Source organism: Struthio camelus, chromosome 3 (assembly GCF_040807025.1).
Source record: "Struthio camelus isolate bStrCam1 chromosome 3, bStrCam1.hap1, whole genome shotgun sequence".
NCBI lineage: Eukaryota > Metazoa > Chordata > Aves > Struthioniformes > Struthionidae > Struthio > Struthio camelus.
Genome location: NC_090944.1, coordinates 68,553,126 through 68,574,939, shown reverse-complemented (window position 1 = coordinate 68,574,939; position 21,814 = coordinate 68,553,126). Strand labels below are relative to the sequence as shown.

Below are 21,814 nucleotides of genomic sequence, written 5' to 3'. Positions count from 1 at the left end.
GCTCATTGCAATAAGTCGTACTGCCACACTTCTTTAGAAACTCAGACAAGTAGAGGAAGCCCTTATCAGCCCCGTTTGTCTGTTTTCTCAATGACTGTACTGAACTGCTGGGGTGCGCCGAATCGGAAACCTTCTGCAGTGCAAGGCAAACACGCCAAACGGAGTGGGAGTGAGCAGCTGCCTGCCTGCAGCGAGGAGAGAGTCGGCTCACCCCAAGCAGCAGCAATTCCCCTGTGACAGCTCAGCGCAACCCACCCACAAGCAGTGTCCCCTGCTTATTCATTCCTGTCGTGCTGGTGCAGTTACAGCTATTCAGTGTTTTTGAAAACCAGCTGTCTTTAAGTCTTCTGCACCTACAATCCACCTCCTCTGCAGATCCTGCTTTAGGAATAAAAAAATGAACAGTTAAAAGTAATGTAGCAAACTCTGCTTCTCCTGGGGTCATCTGATCTGAAGAGGATTTTTTTTTTCCATGCTTTCCACTATGCCATCAGAAATTTGATCTCTTCACTAGCATCTTGCGTTTAGGACAGCTACTATCTTCTGTTAACAGGAGCCTTACAGTGAGGGCCAGAGACTGTAGCTAGGGATGCTCACAGCATGCCTCTGCAGTTGGAGGCAATCTCTGCCCCAGAGCCTGAGATCTAAATAGACAAGATCAAGGACAAGAGAAACTAAATAATGCTATCCTCACTTTACAGGTGGGCAGCCGACAAGCTGGCAGTCATATTTCTGACCTGTTTAAACACCACAGAAAAATCAAAGGGAGCTTGACACCTAAATATGTTTGCAAATCAGACAAATGAGAATGTATCCTCTGAGGTTTTGGTTCTGCAAGGGATTAAAAGCATGAATAACTTTATTCCCATGAATAGCCCCACTGAAGTGGAACAGTTCCTTTAAATATGGCTTATGTCCTTAGTCCCTCTGTAGGATCAGTCCTCAAGTGAATGTTGCTTCTGAACCTGAATGTTGCTTCAGACTGCTGTAAAAAAGGAAGAGGGAACCCCCCGTCCCCCGCCCCCCGCCCCGGCTAAAAAAGTCATGCACATCAATGATAGCTAAAAAATGTCTCTCTAACATGCCCAGCTTTTCTTCTCTTAAAAGGTTATTCACAGAAAATACAAGGGCTTTATTTCTCTTTTTTGTCTCCAATTTCATCCACAGGCAAAGAAATGCCCCACTGCAAAAGCTGGGCATATGGGGAAGCAGGCTTTACATATTTATATCGAATTATTACTTCTCTATTGTTTTGTCGGTGGCTATTGGTACTGGGCATCCTTGGGTTTTCACGGTCACATCAAAGGAGCTGCTCTGGCGTGAGAACCGGTCAAAGTGAGCCAGATAATTCATGGATTTATTACTGAGGTCGGTTCCCATGATTGTCAGTGGGCAGCAGGCACTGCTGTGTCGTAATCCTCATTCTCTTGGTAAAGCACATACTGCCTTAAAAAGGTTTAATGATCCAATAGTGATTTACTAATGGGAATCTTTCTTGTGGGTTTACCAGGCCTTGAAGGAGGACAGGGCAACACATAAAGGTCATTTTTCAGCAGTATCAAGAAATGTTTTTATTTGTTTTGTTTTGTTTTGTTTTCAGGTTCCTGTTTATAGCCTTTTTATCTACCAACTGCGTAGTGCAGTAAATAGAAGAGAAAAATTCGTTGTAACTGAGCAGGTAGCAGACACATCATAACATGGGGAGGGAAGGAAGCAGACACCGATGACGGCAGATCAAGGTTGCGTATCTGAGGTAATTATTAAAAAGATACACTTGAGCCATAATAATCACTGAAATGAAAGGAAAGAGCAAATGGAGAGAGGCACCTGGGCCAGGCTGGTGAAACTGCAGACTGACTGCTGGTGCTTACCACCAGCTTTTATTTAGGAGGCTGGTTGGCAGGGCAGTTTTATGGTGGTTTCATCACATTTGCCTTTGCTTTTTGTCAGGAAGGGAGGGGAGGGGGCTGCCCAGTGGGACAGCTGCCCAAAAAGGGGGAAGGGGAAGGGGAAGGCAGAGGAAGCGACTTTGCCTACCCAAACTAAATGAGATATTCGCAGTACACAAGGAGACTGCTTGCCTGGCTGCCACTTCCTCTTGCCAGTGTGGTGCCTTTTCAGAAAAACAAAACTAAGAAAACCCAAACAAAATAAACTCCCTTCTCCTTCACCAAAATACATTTAAAAAGCAATGGAGGGAGAGGGTATGGGGGAGAGAAACAGGCTTATTTTATTTTAAGGCTTGTATATTGAACCCAAGGGTTGTGCTGGCAAGTGTCATTAAAAACTATTTGAACTCTCCCCACGTAACAGATGACATCTGGTTAATCTATCTGCAAATGTGTATCTTGAACGCATAACATTTTGTTTTAAAATCCTCAAGAGAGAGTCCTTCTCCTAAAGGAAAATAAAGTTATTTGGCCCTCTGATATATGAAAAAAAAAATTAGCATTCAGAATTAAATCAAAACTCAGGAAGAAAAGGGGGTAGGCCCTTAAGTAACTGTAATTTTGTTTCCTCAGATATGTGGATTACCTTGTAGTCATACACTAGATTCTCACATACCACACAGTAATACAAATTACTACTTATGGTTTTTACAGGTAAAGCACTTTTCTCTACATTTGCCAGTAATATACTCTTTCCTGGAGTAGTGGGCTGATTTAATAGAAGGAGGTCTTGCAATGTAACACATACGAAAATGTGGGCAGAGTTAGAAATTTCCCAACTGTTAAGTAATTGTAATCACAATTTTATTGTTACATCAAGGTGTTTTTTCCTCCTGAAAACTTTCCTTTATAGAAGAGAAAAATGCTAAATATGGACTGTGTGGAAAGTAAAATAGAATCAACACCTCAGGAGGAGTTTCCTGTAGAGTAAGTAATAGCACTGTTCACATAAACATCATTTAAAACATTCAATTTTACTTGAATTCAGTATCAACAGCTATAGCTGTATAAAAATGAATCTGCATCTCCAGATCATCAAAGTAATTTCTACAGACACATTTCCTTTTATTTCCCATATTAATTTCCTTTTGCTTCTTATTTTTGAGCTTCTGGGGTGCACCACTAATTCATACTGCCAAACTTTGCTCTGTCACCGGGAAGGCAGAAAAACGTCCTTTTAGAAATAAATCATATGGACATCGTCTTGGAATGACTGTCATTGCAGCAGCCGAAGCATTAAGAAAAACGCTGAGATCAGCGTTGAATGTGCCCATTGCAGGTGTGTTGATTGGCCTTGGTTTAATAAGATTGACTGATGATGACATCATGTTACCATCAGCTGATTTGGATAAACTATTCTGTTGTTTCTTTAGGCTGCTGAGAAGGAGACTGATTCTTTCAAGAAATTAAATCATCTCTGAAAATATTATTAAGGTTCAAACCCCATGGCTCCACAGATGATGCAATATAAGGCAGAGAAGGAGAAATTCAGCCACCTAGGCATAGGCATTTAGTGACGCTTTAAGCAGTCTAGTGTTTCCTAGACAGCTGCACGGGGCCAGCAGACGGGACACAGGACACAAGGGAGACCCGCACCCTCCAGAAGTAGCTGGGTGAAAGTTGCCAGGGTGAAATGGCAGAAAGAGAGGAACAGAGCTCCACTAAAATCACAGCTTTGAGCAAAATCACACTCAGGCTCCCGCAGCCACCTCACATAAATGAGGCTGTGCACATAAAGCTTGCAAGCAAAGATGTAACAATGCCTTTATCTTTTCTTGAGATTGAACAAAGTCACTTGTGGCTATTAAGTTCTCATCTGTGTGATCTTAGGCTATCTACGCTAATAGAAGTAGATTACTAAGGAGATTGGTGATTACAGACCTGGTAACTGTCCGCTTTAGAATTTAATTTGTATCTTCTGATATAGTATCTTCTGATAAAGATGCTTTTGACTTTTTGATATTTCATGACATTTTCATTTTTCATATTAGGACTTTGTCCTAACAATTTGTCAATATTCGTGTCCTGTGCTTCAGTAAAAGCTTTCTACTTATCTCATGATATCCTGATGTAAGTATCATCTTTCAAAATACCTGCAAACGAACATTTTGAAGGACCATGCTAAGGAGGCAGCAGCATGAACGGGGACCGTCTGGCAGTTGCTCCGGCAGATGTAACCACAGTCAGGGTATGATTAGTCTGCTTTGAATGTATGCATTCAGCCCTTGGCCAATTTTTAATCTGGGACTATCCTGCTGCCTGAATGCAGCAGTTCTGCCAATTGCAACTGGAGCAAGGAGATGACAGGCAGCACTACCTCTGCAGTTCACGTCTTGGGTCAGCCTGTTCTCCTCTCTAGGGTAATAATCTTCTCTTGGTGCAATGTGACATAGTCCCACAGCTCCAGCAGCATAAGTGCTTTTTATTTGCGCTGCTGAGGGTTAAGGGCTCAAGCCTGCTAATGCTGAGTGACAGAATTGTTTTTTAGCTTTTTCCTCTTAAGAAAAACATCCTAGGAAATTGCATAACCTCCTTTGATCCTCTTGATAACTGAACTTTAAGGTTGCAAACCCACGCATTGAAAAGTTAGTAAATACCACATTTACTGTGTGCTAAGCAACCTTATTTGCTTTTTTGTGCTATGTGCTATGATCTAGTCTTAAATTATATAAATTACAGTCTCTCCTTTTCCTTCAGGACCGTGCACCATTGAATGCAGAATGAAAAATAGAAAAGAGTTGAAGTATGTTTGCATGTATAGCCATATGTCCTGCCTTTGGATCTCAATTATGCCAAGCAAACAGCTTTCTCTTACTCGGTTTTAAAAACGGTGTAGGCTCTTGCAGTCCTGACCTGTTGGCACTATACAACCAAAGTCTTCAGAAGCCAGAGGCAATTACTCTCTGATGTCTTTCCAACAGCATTATGTAAAATATGCTTCCTCTTTACCAGGTTCTCACTTGGAAAACCTTCATCTGCCATTCCAGAGGTAACATTCTCAAAAAAGGCCCAGGATGAAGTGGGCGTGAAGGCTAAGCTCCTGCCTTGTCCAGCGCTGGTCCCTTCAGGTGACTGTATCGGAGGTGGTGCTTACTTAGCTCAACAAAGCTGTTAGTAGAGCATAGGCAACGCTACTGCTGTTACTCAATTCAAACAAACAAACAAACAAACAAACAAACAAACAAACAAGAAACCCACCCCCCACACATACACATACAAGATACAGAGGAGAAATTCAGTGTACATGAATTTGGCCTGTTTTCTGAGCCTGGAAGTGGGATGAACCCAAACACATGGCCTGCACAAATCCATCCATGGTGCTTTGTTTCAGGATGTTAAAATAACTACACTATCATTTAATTAGTCTCTTAAAAATATATTTTCAAATTACCTTTTGTTTAGAATGAGCCAATATGCTTCATTTGTAACTAATTGGGGCACACAGATAGGACTGAAGCCCCTAGGTAGAACCAAATCAATGGCTGCCCATTTTTAACATGGTATAATACATGGGAGACCTCCTACCAGGATCTTAGAGGGCAGGTTAATACTTAACTGCTTGAAGTCAAGTATGCTTGAAACCTACTCTTTTTCATGTAAATAAAGTCCTCTTCTAATCTACTTGTGGTTCACCAATGTAATCTCTATTCTCAAAATCGTTTATAGGGAAAACGAATGCTATCTGAACCAGATGCTGCTAAACATGCCACTACACCAGTGTAGCATTTACGTCCTGAAACAAAAAAATGCCTAGTTCCCCTGCAAACAACAAAACTTCAAAGAATATCAAACATGATTTACAGCTCAGGGGTGGAGAGACTTCTTCCTCATCTTTTGTCCTTTTCCTCCAAGGGACAGCATGCTGTTCAGGCAAATCAAAATCCCTCCCTCCTGGGTGCTGGAGACTAGTTTATGCGGTCAGAGATTAGCTGAATTTTTACCGTTTGGGAGAAAGGGACGAACAGGAGTGAGTCACTGAGCTCGGGCTGTATTTTGGCTACGGATGCTGTCTCACTCTGTGGGGCTGTGGAGTTGTCACCTCATTTCCATGCCTCAGTCTTGCTATCTGTAATATGGACATAATAATCTTTTAGTGCTTTTCACTTGGATGACAAGACTTTGTGCTTTTCCTTATGAACACACAGAGCTTTATACATATTCTGCCAATGATCTTTGCAAATCTAAGTGGAAATAATAACAAATGTAGAGCAGTAGCTGCCTTAGTGAGAACTGGCAAATTAGAAAACCAGAAGTGATGGCAAAAGCTGCACTCTCCCATTCTCCCAAATGTTTAAGGATGCCATGGGGTTAAACTTCTCGCTTTCTAAACACGGACCCTTAGTGAGGATCCAAGTAGAAGCTGAATCTAAAACTGCCAGTGATTTTAAGGGCTCACTGGGATGGATGGATGGGTCTGTATTGCTAAGTGTACCATCAGCACAAGCCTGAAAACCAACACTATTTCACTGACAGTCTTTTTTGCTTCCTATTTCAAAGCATGCTGTATGAGATGGGCTTTTTGAGTGAGCAAGGGGAGCAGAAGAGAAAGCAACAGCTGGCAGGCTTGTGACTAGAGGTAGAAACGGCAACTTTGAGTCCACAGACATTCCTCAAAAGCAAACAAAAACTGCAACAAATCATCCATAAAACGCAGTCAAAAAGGACTTCGTTTAATTAGTGATATGTAAAGACTTTTGCATAGAAAAAAGGTTAACAAAGTAATGCATAAAAGACCAACTAGGTACAGTATTTTTAAAACAAATATTTTAAAGTATATTTTGCATAATGTTTAACATTCTCAATGCTTATTGCTTTCTCCACACAGCAGAGAAATCAAGTGCATAATAATACATGCTGTGTTTTATTTTTATTTTTTTATTTTTTTACATAAAAACTCTAGTTCTTGACTTGATGTATTAAAATACTTAGGTTATTTTAAGTCACTGTAATAAAAAATGAAAGCAAAACATTTTATGCAGCACTAGTTGTCTGGGTATTGACAAAATAATTTACTGACATCCCCTTTAATACATTCATTTTGGTTTGGAATCAAACCCACATTACAATGTTGGCATGTTAATAGCCAATTTAAAAATTGTCCCTATCGTAACTTCATTCATACCCAGAGAGATCATTATCCCAGAAGCTGATAGTGAAAAGAAGGGGGATCTTGCACAGAATCGGCTAAAAGTAAATGTCCAAATGCAGCTAAATAAGTTAATTTGAACTCTTGCAACATTGAATCTCGTGTGCTGGCACGAATCAATCATATTGAAGGGTGCACACTTTAAATAAGTGGCTACTTCTGGGTGCGTAATAAAATCATTGTTTGTACAGATACAAGCTAGCACCATATTTACGCCACAAAAAGAGTGCCTCAGGGCTCACAGGCAGTGCTGAAATGTTCATTAATCCAAGCACTGATAAGATAATTGCTTTTACCAATACTATGCTAGATGTCACAATTTGGCAAGTCTGTACAAAGAAAGTAAATGAAGTAAGCGAAAACTAGGCCTGTCAAATGGAACATTCTTTCTCAGCAATCTTTTGGCTAAGTAAACCTGTCTGTTTAAAGAGTACACTTTTTCCTGGAAACATATCAAAGTTCTGAAGTTTAATGCAGGATTTCCCCTCTCTCCTATAGCATTTCCATACCTGTGCAATGTTATTTGTTTTAGCAGAACACACACACACACACACACACACACACACACACACACACACACACACATATATATATGTAGGGTTTTTTAAAATTATTTTTTAAATGTCAGGCACTTATGCAACTCGACCATTTTGTCTAGCCTCAGGAGATTTGGCAGGTACGACCCCTCACCTCTCTGCCAAATAAAGATGCATAGCTGGAGAATTATTAGTTCTAGTGTCTACATATTTCCCAGGACACTTCTAAATGCTGGTATGGGCAAGATGTTTCTGAAAGCCGCTGTTGCTCCCTCAAGGTGCCTTAAGCAAAACAAAACCGAGACAAATATATCACTCGTGTCCTTCTGGACGTCTGAGGTGGGACTAGCTTCACCGCTCCTTGACCGACTTTCAGGCATCTGTAAGGCTATGTGTGTGCATGCAGCTCTTGGCTGAACAGGGAGGACACTCAGACACATGCAGTCCAACGGAGGTGCACGCGTGTGTGCGCACCTGTGTGCATGCGTGTGTGTGTGCGCGTGTGTGTGTGTGTGTGTGTGTGTGTATGTGAGTGAGTGAGTGAGTGAGTGAGAGTTGGGGGAGAGCCTTAAAAAGCTCCGACTTCAGTCCCCCAGGGCCGGTAAGGTTTGCTATTCCCTCCGCTGCCGGTCTGCGGTGGACTGGACGTTGCAGTCATGGCTAGCGGCGGGGTGATGGCCGTGGCGGCTGCCACGGCGGCGGCAGCGGCGCTGGGGGGCAGCATGGGGAAGGCTCCCGTGAAGGACAAGGGGAAGCTCTGGGCAGCCGCCGTGGCGGCCGCGGCGGCAGCGTGAACAGTAGCCGAGAGGGACAAGAGAGAGGTAGAGAGAGGTGGGACGCAGGGAGCGACGCTGCCAGCGGCGGGGACCCGGAGCGCGGCGTCGGCGTGGGCGAAGGTGGCTGTGAGGAGGGCCGAGCCGTGCGGGGGCACTTCGGAGGAGAGTCTGCATGGGGCCGCCTCGGTGGAGTGAAGTCCGCTTTGCTGCAGAAGCGCAGCTGGCAGGTGGTGGAAGGCGGCCGTCCAGTGGTGAGGGTGCAATGGGTGGTGATGATGGGCCATGGAGGAGGTCATGGCGGCAGCTTCCCGCTGAGAGGCGCAGGTGCTCAGGTGAGAGACGAGTCTCACGCGCAGCGGGTCAGACGTGTCGAGGCCTTCCACCGAGGTCAGGTACCTCGCGACTTCGGTCAAGCACTCCCGGAAACCAATGCTCATGAAATCCATGGCCAGAGAATGAGCGTCAAAATAACCTGCGGGGGGAGGGCAAAAGAAGCATTGAGCGTCGAGCTGACTTCTCAGCCAACGTTAGGTGGCACCTGGCTAAGACGATCCTTGCTCAGCCACTGGATCTTCCATGTATGGGTTAAAATTTGCAATGAGAAGAATTTGTTCTCTGATCTGTAAATAATTTCTGTGACCATTCCTGTAATGCAATAGGCTACAGTTGTTTTCGCAAACAGTATACAAATGAAAAGAATTAAGACCATAACTACTCAAGAGTCTTCAAAAAGCTATACGATGCCTCTCCTGAAATTCCTCAGCAAGCTTTTGCAGTGTAGCATTGACCCCATGTGCATGTGTGTGAATCAGACAGTCTTTTATACACGCAAAGAAACAGGCTGAAGATTAGACAGCTTGCACATACTTTGCTGCCTTTTCTTCCCTACGCTTTCAGTCATAGTAACACTCTTAAAACCTACTTCTTGACACTTCAAGGTGGTTGTTATAAATGCTGCTGGGGTCTCATGTACTTTGTAGAGTCATTAAGAGAGTATGACATATGGTGTTATTTAACTACAAACTAAAAACATCTTGTCATGACTCTGCACACACACCATAAAAAACTTCACCGAGAAAACGTTTTATGTGATGCCATTGCTAATTTGGAGATGGAAGACTGACACATATGGCCCATGAGGTATTTCAGCAAACAGCAACTGGAGCTCCACAGGCTTGGGACAAAAAAGTATTTTGGGGGAAAAAAAAAGTATTATTAAACACACATGAAAAGATATTCCCTTTCCATTCTACTTTAGTTTAAAGGTAGTCTCCTTAGAGAATAATGTCCTATCCATTCTTAAGTGAACATGGTGTTTTTTCCACTTTATTTCAGTGAAAATATTTAAGTATGTGTGACTGTGATGTTTGTTAATATACATAGATCAAGTCCTTTTATTTTAGAGGATTTTGGTAGCAATACTTATACTAGGCCTTGCACTTTCTGGCATCAAAAATATCTAGGTCTTTTTGAAAAATTCTACCAGTTTAGATGGCTGTTTTCACATTTATCAACTGTCAAGCTAGAAAAGAGCCTTTCTGTTGCTGCACTTATCCTCATTACAGAATTAACTTGGCACAGTTATGGACGTTGCCCCAAATCCCTTGTCTGCCACATACAGTTTCTTGCCAAATTATGATGGTGCTTTTGATGTAGGCCACCTTGTTCATTTGATGCCATAAGATGAAACCTAAGAGAAACCATTACTCAGTTACCAGACTGGTGAGCAGAACTGGTCAAGGATTGTTGTCAGAAAGCACTGATTCCTTGAAACTTTTTCCTATCAGATCCACTGCAACCAAATGGTCTGTGAAATTAAATTAGTCTGAGTGCAATTCTGATAAAAAAAAAAAAGGCAGGAAATCTGTGGTGAGCTAATAGGATACCTGCTTAGTTGCCTAACAGCTTGGCATGAAGTGAACTTCAGTGCTAGAGACTCTAGGACTTCCCATGACTGCAGCCAGCCTGACACAAAGCCAAAACCTGAGTCCCAGCTCCGGCGAGGACTTGGCTCCTGGACATATCTCAGTGAACTTAGGCATCCTGAGAGTGCTCCACTCAAGTCAGGGCTTCCCAGCTTTCCCAGTAAGCCCTCCCTCGCAGAGGACTGGAAATGTGGGAAATGTCATTGTCTCCAGTTTTCCCAGAGTTTAAGCTCCTGCCTCTATGGCAAGAAGTCCCAACGTCCTGACCATGCTCACTCGCTCCCTGTCAGTCTTCTATGAGGTGGCTGAGACATGATGTCAGGGTGGGATGAGAGCTGGGACTCCCCGACTCCATTTTGCTATGATTTTGATGGTTATCTTTTCCAGGTTTCCCCCTTCCGTGGGAGATTTGAAAATGCCTGTGTTTCTTTCCAAAACCCAAGAACATACCCCACCCTGCACCCCCCCGCACAGACTCATGCGCTAGAGTTTTGCAGAGCATGGAAAATCTTGGGTGCTGCTCAGCTGTGCTGGCAACCCACCTCTTCCGCAGTCAGGACACAGGCTAAGCCATTCAAAAGCTGAAAATCCTCCTGCTGGTTACCGACAACTGTGCCGAGACTGACCCAAGTGTCAGTCACCCGAGTTTACTTCACTGCCAAGATGCAGTAAAACTATACGAAGGTCGCAGCGGGAGCTACTTGCTGTCGACAAGTTACTCTCCCTCTTTGCCTGCTTGCACCGTCAGCAAAAAGCGCTGGTGCCAGGCCAAAATAATAACTCCACATCAACAGAAGACCATCGCCCACACCTGCACGGGAGCGGCAGAAACATACGCTCCATGGAGGACTTCAGAAACGGGTAGGCAGCCTGCTGCTGCGGCTCTAAGAACAGCCTAGAGAAGGACACAGCACCACACCGGCCTTTCTCCTGCTCTACCTGCCTCAGCTTGAGCACGCTACAGAGCCGTCTATTCCTTCCCCAGCTTTCCCAGCCACTGGCCCTCCCCTGCACAGCGCATCCTCAGTTTCTGTGTGAAGGGGAAGAGAATAAGCTCTCCCCAGCTCTCAGCATCAAGACTTATAGAGCTATCCGCACCCGTTTCTCCCTTCTAAGACAATAACTTTTGTGCATAACCTAAAATGATGGGGCTCCTTTTTTGCTGATCCAAGGAAGCTTTTGGTTCAGAAGATGAGTTATGAAGGAGGAATAGCTATGCTTGCAAATAAAATAAATAACTGCCTTAAAAATACCCTAGAAAGCTGTTTTTAAAAGCTGTTACTTAGGTTGCAAAGTAAAACATTAAACAAGCAGGAAATGCAGATTTAAACTCTGCCCGATACTAATTTGCAAGCCTTTTTTTTTTTTTTAAAGTTCCTTAATCTGTACAGTGAGATTACTCTTATCTCTGGGTCAGGAGAAGATAAAGCCAGAGTATTTGTGAAACGCCTAGGTATTATGCTTGGTACTGTTATTGATGTGCCACCTACTACGGACCATGGAGTAACAAAAAGGACTCGGAAGGGTGCCGAACTAGGCTGAGGTTACCCAACTCGTGGCAGTAGGCTTGAGCTGGTATGAGCATGGTTCACCTCTCCCTGCACCTTCTTCTCTCCCCAGCACCACCCTCCGGCAACCACAGCAATGCCTGTGTCAGCCGAGCGCCGGGAGAGGCATGAAGGCAGCAACGAGTGGCCAAGGAGGAATGTGCCCGCTGAGACTGCGCTGCTGACAAAATCCTGTTTGTCTGACTGCCGCTGGCGGCCGTGGCCCTGCAGACACCTCTCTCAGCCCAGCAGCTCCCATCGCAGCCATGTGAATATGCGACTCTAGCAGAACATCCTGTGAGCTACTGGATCAGATCCAGGTGTAAAATAGCCCTCCGCACACACCTTCCTGGGCAGGGCGGCAGGGAAAGGAGAGTCACTTTTAAATCAGATGAGGCCTCTGATCAGGTTCATCTCCTGGCCCTACCAAGAGCGGTATTGTTCGGTACAAACATCAGGGCAGTGGGAGCTGCTGAAGCCTTAAGAGAAATGATGCGGAACAACGGCATAAAGCAGGGATCAGAACAGGATAACCGAGCTCCACATCGAATGGCAAAGATAAAAAGAAATAGTAACCACTTTTCTCAGTATTTGACTGCTGTTCATCCTGCGCACTGAATGAGACAGACCTCGTGGAAAAGCAGCATGCAATCACGCAATTGAAGACTGCACCACCGTGCACATACGCAAGAGGATCTGAATTAGAATTGCACAAGCACTACACATTCTGGCATTTCGTAACTGTCAAGAGCTTAGCTTTGCCAGCTAAATACTCTTCTTCAAATGAAGTTTCTCCTGTATGTTCTAATATAAAAATGTAATTTTTTTTAGATTTAATTGTGCATATTTTCCTAGGAATCAAAGGGTGCGTCTATTAGATGAAAGCCAATAGAATTGCTTTCTCCTCCGATAGCATAAACTACCCATAAAGCTTAAGCTTAATGGAGTCCTAGCGAAGGCCTCTCCATACCTAGAATATACGCAAATCAGCTGTGTATTAATTTTAAGAATAACAGAACACCAGCCTTCTATACACTTTCCTGTATCTCTTTGTTATTAAGTACATGCTAATTATAAATTGAAATCTGAAATCACTGGAAGGTACAGAGAGGTGCAGTAATTCAGCAACGGGCTATAAATGTTTGTGTTGAAAAAAAAAAGGGAAGGGAAGGGAAGGGAAAGGAAGGGAAAGGAAGGGAAAAAGCAGCAGCAGCAGCATCCTATTTGGCATAATGGCGCACTGAAAAATTGGTTGGTTGCACGACAACAGTTTGAACTGTACAGGTAATCAAGGTTAATTGCACTGGACCTCAGACTCTTTTTACAAAAAGCTAGCAAGTTTTTCACTTAAAATAAGTTCCGAAATCATGACTATACAAAATACCTCGTGGGTGGCAGAAAACAATTGGCCTCCAGCCTCGGGACTGACAGCTTGCACAAGTGAGGCACACTGGATTCACGGCAGTCGGCTGATCTAGCAGGTCAGCTAGTGCAGCCCCTGCGTCACTCCAGGACTGACTAATAAGGAACAACGGAGACCTCTGACATATAGCTTTGGCACGTAAATGCGTGTGCATATTGCACTCTTAGCAGTCTACCCATCCATTTTATCTGATATCTAGAATTGCATACAACAAGACTGGATTTTGTTCTGGCGAATGAGACAGTCTAATCTTGCATTTTAAAGTCTTTCCAGAACAAAGAAAATACATAAACAATATTGAAAGTGCCTCTCCATCCACTTCCTTTGGTATAGCTGCCGTATAATGAGTTTTAACATTGGTTTTGTGCTACACAATTGTTGCCACAAACCTCCTGTTTATGTTTGGTGTTTGTGTATTTGTTTTGTCTCCCTGTGCAGATTTCAGTGCTCTTTGGAAACCCCAAACAAATCTCTGACTGGGCTGCCTGTGAATGAAGCCTTTACTCCCACAGTGTTATGAAAGCAAACACAAGCCCAGGGTCAAGTGCTTCTTTTGTCCCAGTAGTTCTTTCCCACGAGTTCAATCCTGCCATTAGCATTGATTTCCACTCCTTTAATCTGGAAACGCCTATCACAGCTCGTCAAAGCACTTTTTGCTGAGATTTCCCCAAATGTGAGAAAAGAAATCATCCGCTCCTTACCTTTACCTCCAGTCGCCTGAAGCATCTTCAGATGATCCACTGTCATTTGCAGTATTTCCGCTTTTTCTAATTTGGCAGATCCCTTTGAGATAAGAGACCCGTATAAATAAAGACTTACAAGAGGCAGAAGCTTTAATTTGATACGCTTTCCACTGAGATCAGCCTTATGGTTTCAATTTCCCCTATCACTAGGACTTTCTCAACTTAATTCTTTTGTAAACATCTGCATCCCAGGCTTTGTCTGAGGACTGATGCTGTGCATGTCTGGTGAAAGATGCATCAGCACGACAATTTTGCTTTATTAAGGCTGCAGCTCAGAGTAACTCTGAGTTTGTGTAGATGTGGCATCTTTTTGAAATGAAAAAAGTACGTAACTCAGCAATTTCCACTTAAACAACCAACCAACCAAGCAAAAATGGAATCATGGCATGGCAGGTCTGTTCGGAAAAATTGATAAAGACCCTTCTGCAACATTATTTTCTGCTTTTACCGGTAGGTGTCCCTGTGGACACATATGGAAAAGTATCCCTGTTTCTTAATAGCCCATTAATTTTTGACATGTCATTTGGCTCCTGGATATTCTATTCTCATTCTCTATTGAAAAAACAATTGCAAAGTCCACAGTTTTTTAAATTCCTGAGAGGCCTAGTTTGCAGGGATATGAAGCTAAACACTGTGAAAAGGAAGAGCTTAGCTCTTCCATCAGTAAGACTCTTCCATTACTGCGGCCAGCTCACAGTGCTACATATAGGAGCTCAAAAAGTACTAAATGCAAGTCTGAAAGCACTATTAATCTGTAAATAAAATTATTTTGTGTGGCAGCATTTCCTTGAATATATGGAGCATGCTCAAATGACTGGATTGAACACCGAAATATTATTCCAGTGAAAGAGATAATCCGTTGGCATCAGAGCTGTGCAGACTTCAGCCACCGGAGGATCACATCCTGCGAGCCAAATCCTGCTCTTAGTTATCAGCTGTGCAGCCTCACTGACGTCAGCAGCTCTGAAACCTCAGCTGGCTTTGCCCAGGTGACACGCTTGCAAATAAGGTAAGAATTATGAACTCCTCCATAGCTCCGCTTCACCATCTCTAATCCCCACAATGGGATCCTGGAGAGCAGAGCTGTGATTTGGGGGATGGAGGGAGGGTAGGAGGAACTGAAAGTAAACCTCCAGCTTGGAAACTTCAGGGAGCTGAATGTCAAGGAGCTGAAAAAAAAAAACTCTGTCCTTGGCATATTACAGAAAAATGGTGGAGTTTCTTGAACAAAATACACCACATGCCCATTTTTACACCAATACATATTTTAAAATTCAGTTATTGCTTTCAGCGTCTCATCGTATGAATTTTGTTGTGCGGGTGAGTTTTCGGGTAGAATTTTGCATTTTACGTACAATTACATCCTGCACTTTTCTCAGTCTCAGTCTTTTCCATAGACACATTACAAGCCGTCTCAGTGAGTGACTAATAGCTAAAAACTGCATGTGGCTGGGTAATTTCCAAGGGCTTTGTAGGACTTGTTTTATAATGTTTGTGGTTTTCCAGAAGTAAACAATAAATTGGGACAAACAACTGTTGTCCCTTGCCCCTATTTCATCTAACTGAAAATACGTCTGTCATTGCATCTTGTCTCAACCTATGGAATGGCACCGTTATGGCTACTATTTAAAAGTGTATTGCAGGTGAGAAAAGTGATGCTTTGACCATGTCTGCTATGCTTAAAATTTCTTTTTATTTAGCTTTTGTTCAGTTCAGGCATGTAACAGGCCCAGTACTGTATGGTGCTAGCCACTCTTGGATACCACAGAAACGGAGCACCTCAACAGGCCTGTTGTTAGTTTACTTTCTCTTCTTTATTTTTAATTACAAGGAAATCAGGTTCTTCATTTTCAGGTTGCTTTTATTGAAACCTACTGGCAACCTTCAAATATATTCAGTAAAACAGGAACAATGTTAAATATTGAAGCAAAACCCAAGGAATAAAAATGAAGGGGTGAAAAATAATCTAAACTAAATGGCACGAATATGGTACACTTTTTGTAGCACAGATTGCATTCTAAGCTTTTGGTCTGTAATTTCATGACTACAGAGCTGAACTAAAGTTCACTGAAGTCAGCTGGATCCTTCCAGCCTTCCTACTGACTGAAAGTCTTTGAAAGTACCGCTGACTTCCCTAGCTTATAGCCATATGGGCCTATTCCCACTCCTAATGTACTGTTTCTAAAAAATCATTTACAAACTGAAATAATCTAGGCGGTCTGTTCTCTTTTTTAGGAAACTGGACTGCTAAGTTCACAACTGAAATAAAAAAAAAGGTTCCTTAAAGAAAAGACAACTAAGGTTGTATTTAAAGATCTAGATAGAATTGACATATAGGTTTGCTGTTGTTGTTGTTGTTTTTTACTAGAGAGTAAGGCACATTTTCAAACAAAACCACTACTGGAATTCATCGAAAGAACAGAGACAACATGAACACTGTTACCCTTAAGGGAAAAACAAGCCAAAGAATGGAAAAGTTTTTCGGCTTTGTGATGAATTATGTTTCTAATACTTTTGCCACAACAAAGCATTTTATTGAAATGCCTGCTTTGTGCCAGATCAGGACACATACAATATTATTTTAAGGAGCTATACAAGAGAACTAACATTGGCAGATGAGATATAGCATTAAAAAAAAAAAAAACAGAAGAAAAAGGAAAAAAAGAAAAAAAAAAGGCTTACTTGTTTTTCAAAAGCAGTTGGCACAAGCCGCCTCAGCTCAGATAAACTGTTATTTATACGATCTCGGCGCCTTTTCTCTATAATCTATTCCCAAAAACAAAACATATTAAGTTTACAAAAAATGTTGAAGGCCAAAATCACAGAGCACATGCTAATTGTCACACGGGAAAGTAATTAAACAGAACGTACCCCTCTCCTTTTCTTTCTGGCCATGATCTGAGATGTTGTTGTTGGAGAATTCGATCGAATCACAGAACTATTACTTTGCCTGTGAAACAATAAAAGTATGTCAGGTGTTGCATAACTTGACACTGCTCTTTGAAGATACCTTAGGTCATAGTATTCATAGTAATGCCATTACTGTCTTAAATGCTTGGAAGACGTGCTTTGTATTGCACAGCACTTTTTATATCAAGAGAGAGATGATTCACTTTTGATTGCCTCAGCATATATTTTGAATTGACACAGTACTCTACTAAAAATAAAGTCCCTTTCTGAAGGCAGTTCACTGTCCAGCTCAGTTGATGTTGCTTTCATTACATATGTGTCTATGAAATGTCTATGAAAAGTAGTCTAAAGAACTGAGTCCAAATAAATGTCAATTGTCTATGCACGGTAACAGCAATGGTAATTATATATATTCATATACATATAATATCACAATCTCTGTCTGGCCTGCCAGATTTAACCTCTGCCCATCACTGTGGCAGCCAATTTACACTCAAAGAAGTAAAAAATCAGTTACTCGGTGTAAATCTGTTCCGTAGTCCAGTATCAGGAAAAGCATTTTAAATCCACTTTTAGAACTATACTGCTCGCAAGTATGAAAACGCTTTTACTTTATCACGAGCGAGCGAAATAATACAGTAGCTCTTGATAGTAACTTGTCCACTGATGCGGACAAGACCGGGCTCTGGGACATGTGCCTCTCAATTGGCAAGATCAGCTTTCAAAACGATTGCTGTCCCCGCAGAGCTTGCACCTAACCCTCCTTCAGCAAACACGAAATCTCCTTCTCAGCTTACAGACGGGAGTTTGCTGCCGTTGCCACTCAACTACCGGATCACCGCTGACTTCCAGAGGCCTTTTCCTACCGGTGCTGATTTATTTCGGGTGCTCAGCCTGATCAGGGGCTTTTTTTTTTTTTTTTGGTCAAGATTCCCTTGAGAACAGCATATTTAGCAGAGCTGCGGGACCCCAGGCTGGCGGCTCCCCCGCCGCCCGGCGCTCAGAGCCGCGCCGCGGACCCTCGCGGGGCCGCACACAAGGGTCGCGCCGGCCTGCAGAGGGGCAAAAAACTGGCCGCGAAGAGGAGCAGGGCCGGGAGGCTGCGGGCTGCAGCGGGGCCGCGGGGGCCCCGCCGGGCTCACCCCACCCGCGCCGCCGTCCGCGGAGAAACAGCTCCGGGGAGCGCAGGGGCGAGACTTGCGCCTGGGGGCCGGGGGGGACCCACTTACCCCGAGTAGTTATTCTCGCTCCCCACGTCTATAGTCTCGTCCATGTCGCTGTCTGAGGTAGTTTCCTCGCAAGGTCGCTTCATTGTGGGCAGAGGGCGCGGCGCAGCCGATAGCCGCGGGGGAGCGCCGGGGGCGGGGTGGGGGGCTGAGAGATAAATAAATCCGGAGTGGGGGGGGGGGAGCTCCGGCACGGCACGGCACGGCACGGCTCCACACCGCCAGCCGAGCAAACCCTCTCTGAGGCGCTTTCCCACGCCGCGGCTCAGCCTCAAGCCCGACAGCCCGCCCCCGGCAGGGCCCGCCCCGTCGGGGGTGGTGGAGAGGAGGGCGGGGGGGTCGCCCACCGGGGAGGCTCGGGCAGCCTCCCCGCGGGGGGTCGCGGCCGCCCTCGGCCCCGGCGTGCGGGCTGGCGCCGGGGCCGGCGGGGAGTGGAGCGGGGCAGATCCACACCCCCCCCTCGGCAGCGCCCCCGGGTCGGGCGTCCTGGGCTCGGGGGCGGCCAAGGGGGGTCGCCTTCTTAAAGGAGGAAAAAAAAAAAAGGAAAGGGAAAAAAAGTCTTGTCCGAGGTGGTCGGGTAGGAGCGGTAGCGCGGCTTGCCAGCCCTCTGCCCTGCTTCCCGACCGCGGTATTTGGAGGGCGCTTGGTCGCTCCCAGGGCTGGGTAACCCCCCCGCCCCGTCCTACAAAGCCGCCGGCGAGTTTCCCCGGTGCCGGCGAGCCGCCGTCGGGCTGCGACTGCCCTGCAGGCACCCGGGGCGGGTTTGAGGCTCCCGTCCCTCCCGGGAAAAGGGGTACTGGGCTCCCCCCCCCCGCCCCTGCGAGCGGCGGGGTTTCCACTTCTCCTCGCCCGGGGGCTGCGCGCACATCGGGCACCCAGCGGGTCCCCGGCACCTGGAGGTGGTAGAAGCCAAGTATGGAAATAATCATGATTGGAAAGGATTTGGAGGAAGCTCAGAGGCTCAGTTACCGGCGGATCTGTAACAGGCTGGTTTCGTTTTGCTTTTATTTGGGGATTTTTTTTCCCCCTTTGTTTGTTTGTTTTGTGATTTCTAATTCCGGATTCCTGACAAAATACATTCCGGCTCTCTTCTCAGATATTTGACCAGTGTCTTTAAACTTCGATAACTACTCCCCCTCCCCCCCCCCGCTTTACTACCTTCCTAAGATACTTTTCTTCAGCCCCCGCTCCCGGGACGCTGGCGCAGAGGGGCCGGGGACAGTCGGCGCGCTGCGGGGCTGGAAGCGGCCCGGGCACCGCCAGGTTGTCGTGACCCTTGGGGCAGTCACTGAGCAGCCGGGAGCATTTGCAGCCGGGCTTTGGCAGACGCCAGGCGGGGAGAGGCGCGGGCGGCGGCGGGGCAGCCGCGGCGGCCGACAGGGACCGGCCGCCTCGGGGCTGCGGGCGCCGCGGCTGCCGCCGCCCGGGAGCGCGGCGCATCCGCCAGCAGCACCCGCAGGGGCACCGGAGCCGCCCTCCTTAGCGGCCGCAGCAATTGCCGGAACGGCGAAAGCCGCAGCGGCCGCCAAATGAAGAAAGGCGAGGAGCCTGCCCGCGGGCGCAGCGCGGCCCCGCGACCCTCCCCGCGGCATCGGGGCCGGGACCGCACCGGGTGCGCTCGGCTCCGCGAGTTCACCGACAGCTCGGGCACCCTCGCCTCAGCCCCGGCGGCCTCCCTCCGCGGGAGCGGCAGCCCCGGGCCGACGCGCCCCCGGCTGTGCGCTGCGGAGCGGGCCGTGGTTGCTCCCCACGAGGTCGCCCCTGCCCGTCGGGGGCCGCAGGAGCCCCTGCCGGCGGCAGGAAGGAGCCCGCTCCTCGCCCGGCTCCGCAAGCCGCGGCCGCCGCCGAGCGACGGCTGCTGCCCACGCGCGGTGCCCCCTGCGTTTGCCCGGGCTGCCGCGATCTGCCTTATATTTAGCATCCGAGGATGCCAATGAGTCATTTTTCCACTCGGCTAAATTCTGCTGAAGGTACAGGTGGTTTTGTTTGTTTGTGGGTGTGCGTGCAAGGGAGGACGGTGTTGAAAGAGAAACGCGCGCCAGCTCTTTTTTTTTTTTTTCCACTAATACTCTCCATATATGCAATTTTGTTTAGTGGCACGCTGAGTGTTTGCTCTTTCATGTCAATGTTGCTACTATGTAAAGGAACAGCGAGATTTCATGCCTCACTGCCGTACCGGGACATACTTTTCGTGCCTGTGTTTGCAGAGTTGCTAAAAACTTCGCGGCTGCTATGGACACAACAGAAGCCAGAGCCCACAGGAAAGGCAAAGGCAGTTTCCGGGGACTTAGGACACCTTCCCCACAGTGGGCCGCTTGAGAATATCGGACCGGAAAAAAAAAAAAAAAAAGCTGAGAAAAGGTATTAGGGCCTTTCGGGAGAAACGGAATAGCACGGAGGAACGAATGCAGTGTCCCAGCTTACTTTGAAGCAGCGCTTTAGAAATATGCCAGCAGACTCTGCATTTTACTGTTCGAGGTGAAGTTTTCTAAATTAAAAAATTAAATAAATACAAACGCGTCCCTTGGTTGCGTGTTCTGTAGCGGCACGGAGGGACCTGCCGGGCCAGCGCCCTCCCGCCGCCGCGCCGCGCCGGGGCAGCCCGGGGAGCGGCCGGGAAAGGCCCCGCCGCAGAAGTCACCTTGCAGAGGGGGGAGATGTAGTAGGTCTGAATTTTAATTACATATACATTTTAAGTCAGTGTACCTCGCCTGGGCTGCAGCTGTTCTAGGGGCTCCTGGAAACACTTCCGAAACCGGGCGGCAGGCGAAAGGAGGTCCTGCCTCCTTTCCTGTTCTCAGTCCTCGACAAAATATTTCGATCGCCCTAGGACACGCGTGGATTTTCGAGCCGTCTAGGGGTTTTGCGCAGAAATCTTTAATGTTACGGGTCAGCGTCGCTGGATTTGTAATTTATGCTCACTTTAGACATAGTTCTTGCAGCCTTTCGATTTTTTTCCCCCCTGGGGCACAACTCTTCCCGCGTTTTGCTCCTACAGAAACCTGAGCCTGCCCAGGTAGGGTTTATGTCAGCGTTGTTTGTCATGGGTCCGACTACCAAATCCTCCCGGCACCTTACTGAAGTCCCTCCTCTAGGAAGCTGCTAATCCCAGCTTGGTTTTTTATGGCTTTACTCCCTTGTAGAGCTCAGGGCAATACAGCCTGCGCTTGAAACTTTTGCAAAAGGAAGGGAAAAAAAAACAGGCTGTCACTTCGACTTCTTTTCTTCTTATTATTATTTTATTTAATCCACCTGCTCCTTAGGGAAGGAATTACGGGCTTTTCCAGGAGGCAACCGGCAAGGCAGGGCCCTTGCCGGGCGCGCTGCCAGCATCCCCGCCGGTGCCGGGCTCGCCGGCCGCGGCAGGTGTGCTGCGGCGGGCAGGGGCTCCGCGGCCTCGCCGCCGGGTCAGCCCGGGCTGCCCCCGGCGGGCAGGGGGGCCTGCGCCGCTTTGGACCGCGGGAGGCCGGGCCGAGCCGAGCCCGGGGAGCCGCGGCGGCGGAGGAAGCCCCCGTCCGCTTCGCTGTTCCCTTAGTTTTGCGGAGGTCCCTTGGGGGGAGAAATGGGATACCGGTCGCCCCTCTCTCTCTCCAGCGGCTCCACGGAATACTTGTTACAGAGGGATTACCCACT

General features: G+C 46.4%; 1 protein-coding gene across 2 annotated transcripts; it reads right to left on the bottom strand.

The window, feature by feature from the left end:
• Positions 1 to 6,021: 6,021 nt before the first annotated feature.
• Positions 6,022 to 18,417, bottom strand: HEY2 (hes related family bHLH transcription factor with YRPW motif 2). Of its 2 annotated transcripts, XM_068938218.1 has the most exons (6): positions 18,185 to 18,417; positions 16,917 to 16,995; positions 16,728 to 16,811; positions 14,004 to 14,085; positions 8,378 to 8,879; positions 6,022 to 7,118 (listed from the first exon to the last, which is right to left on the bottom strand). In XM_068938218.1, exons 1-6 carry the CDS (start codon positions 18,265 to 18,267, stop codon positions 7,010 to 7,012), a joined length of 939 nt encoding a protein of 312 aa, XP_068794319.1. In that variant the 5' UTR covers positions 18,268 to 18,417; the 3' UTR covers positions 6,022 to 7,009. The 2 variants fall into 2 exon arrangements, with proteins under 2 accessions (XP_068794319.1, XP_068794318.1); XM_068938217.1 differs by having other exon boundaries at positions 6,022 to 8,879.
• Between the last annotated feature and the right edge of the window lie 3,397 nt (positions 18,418 to 21,814).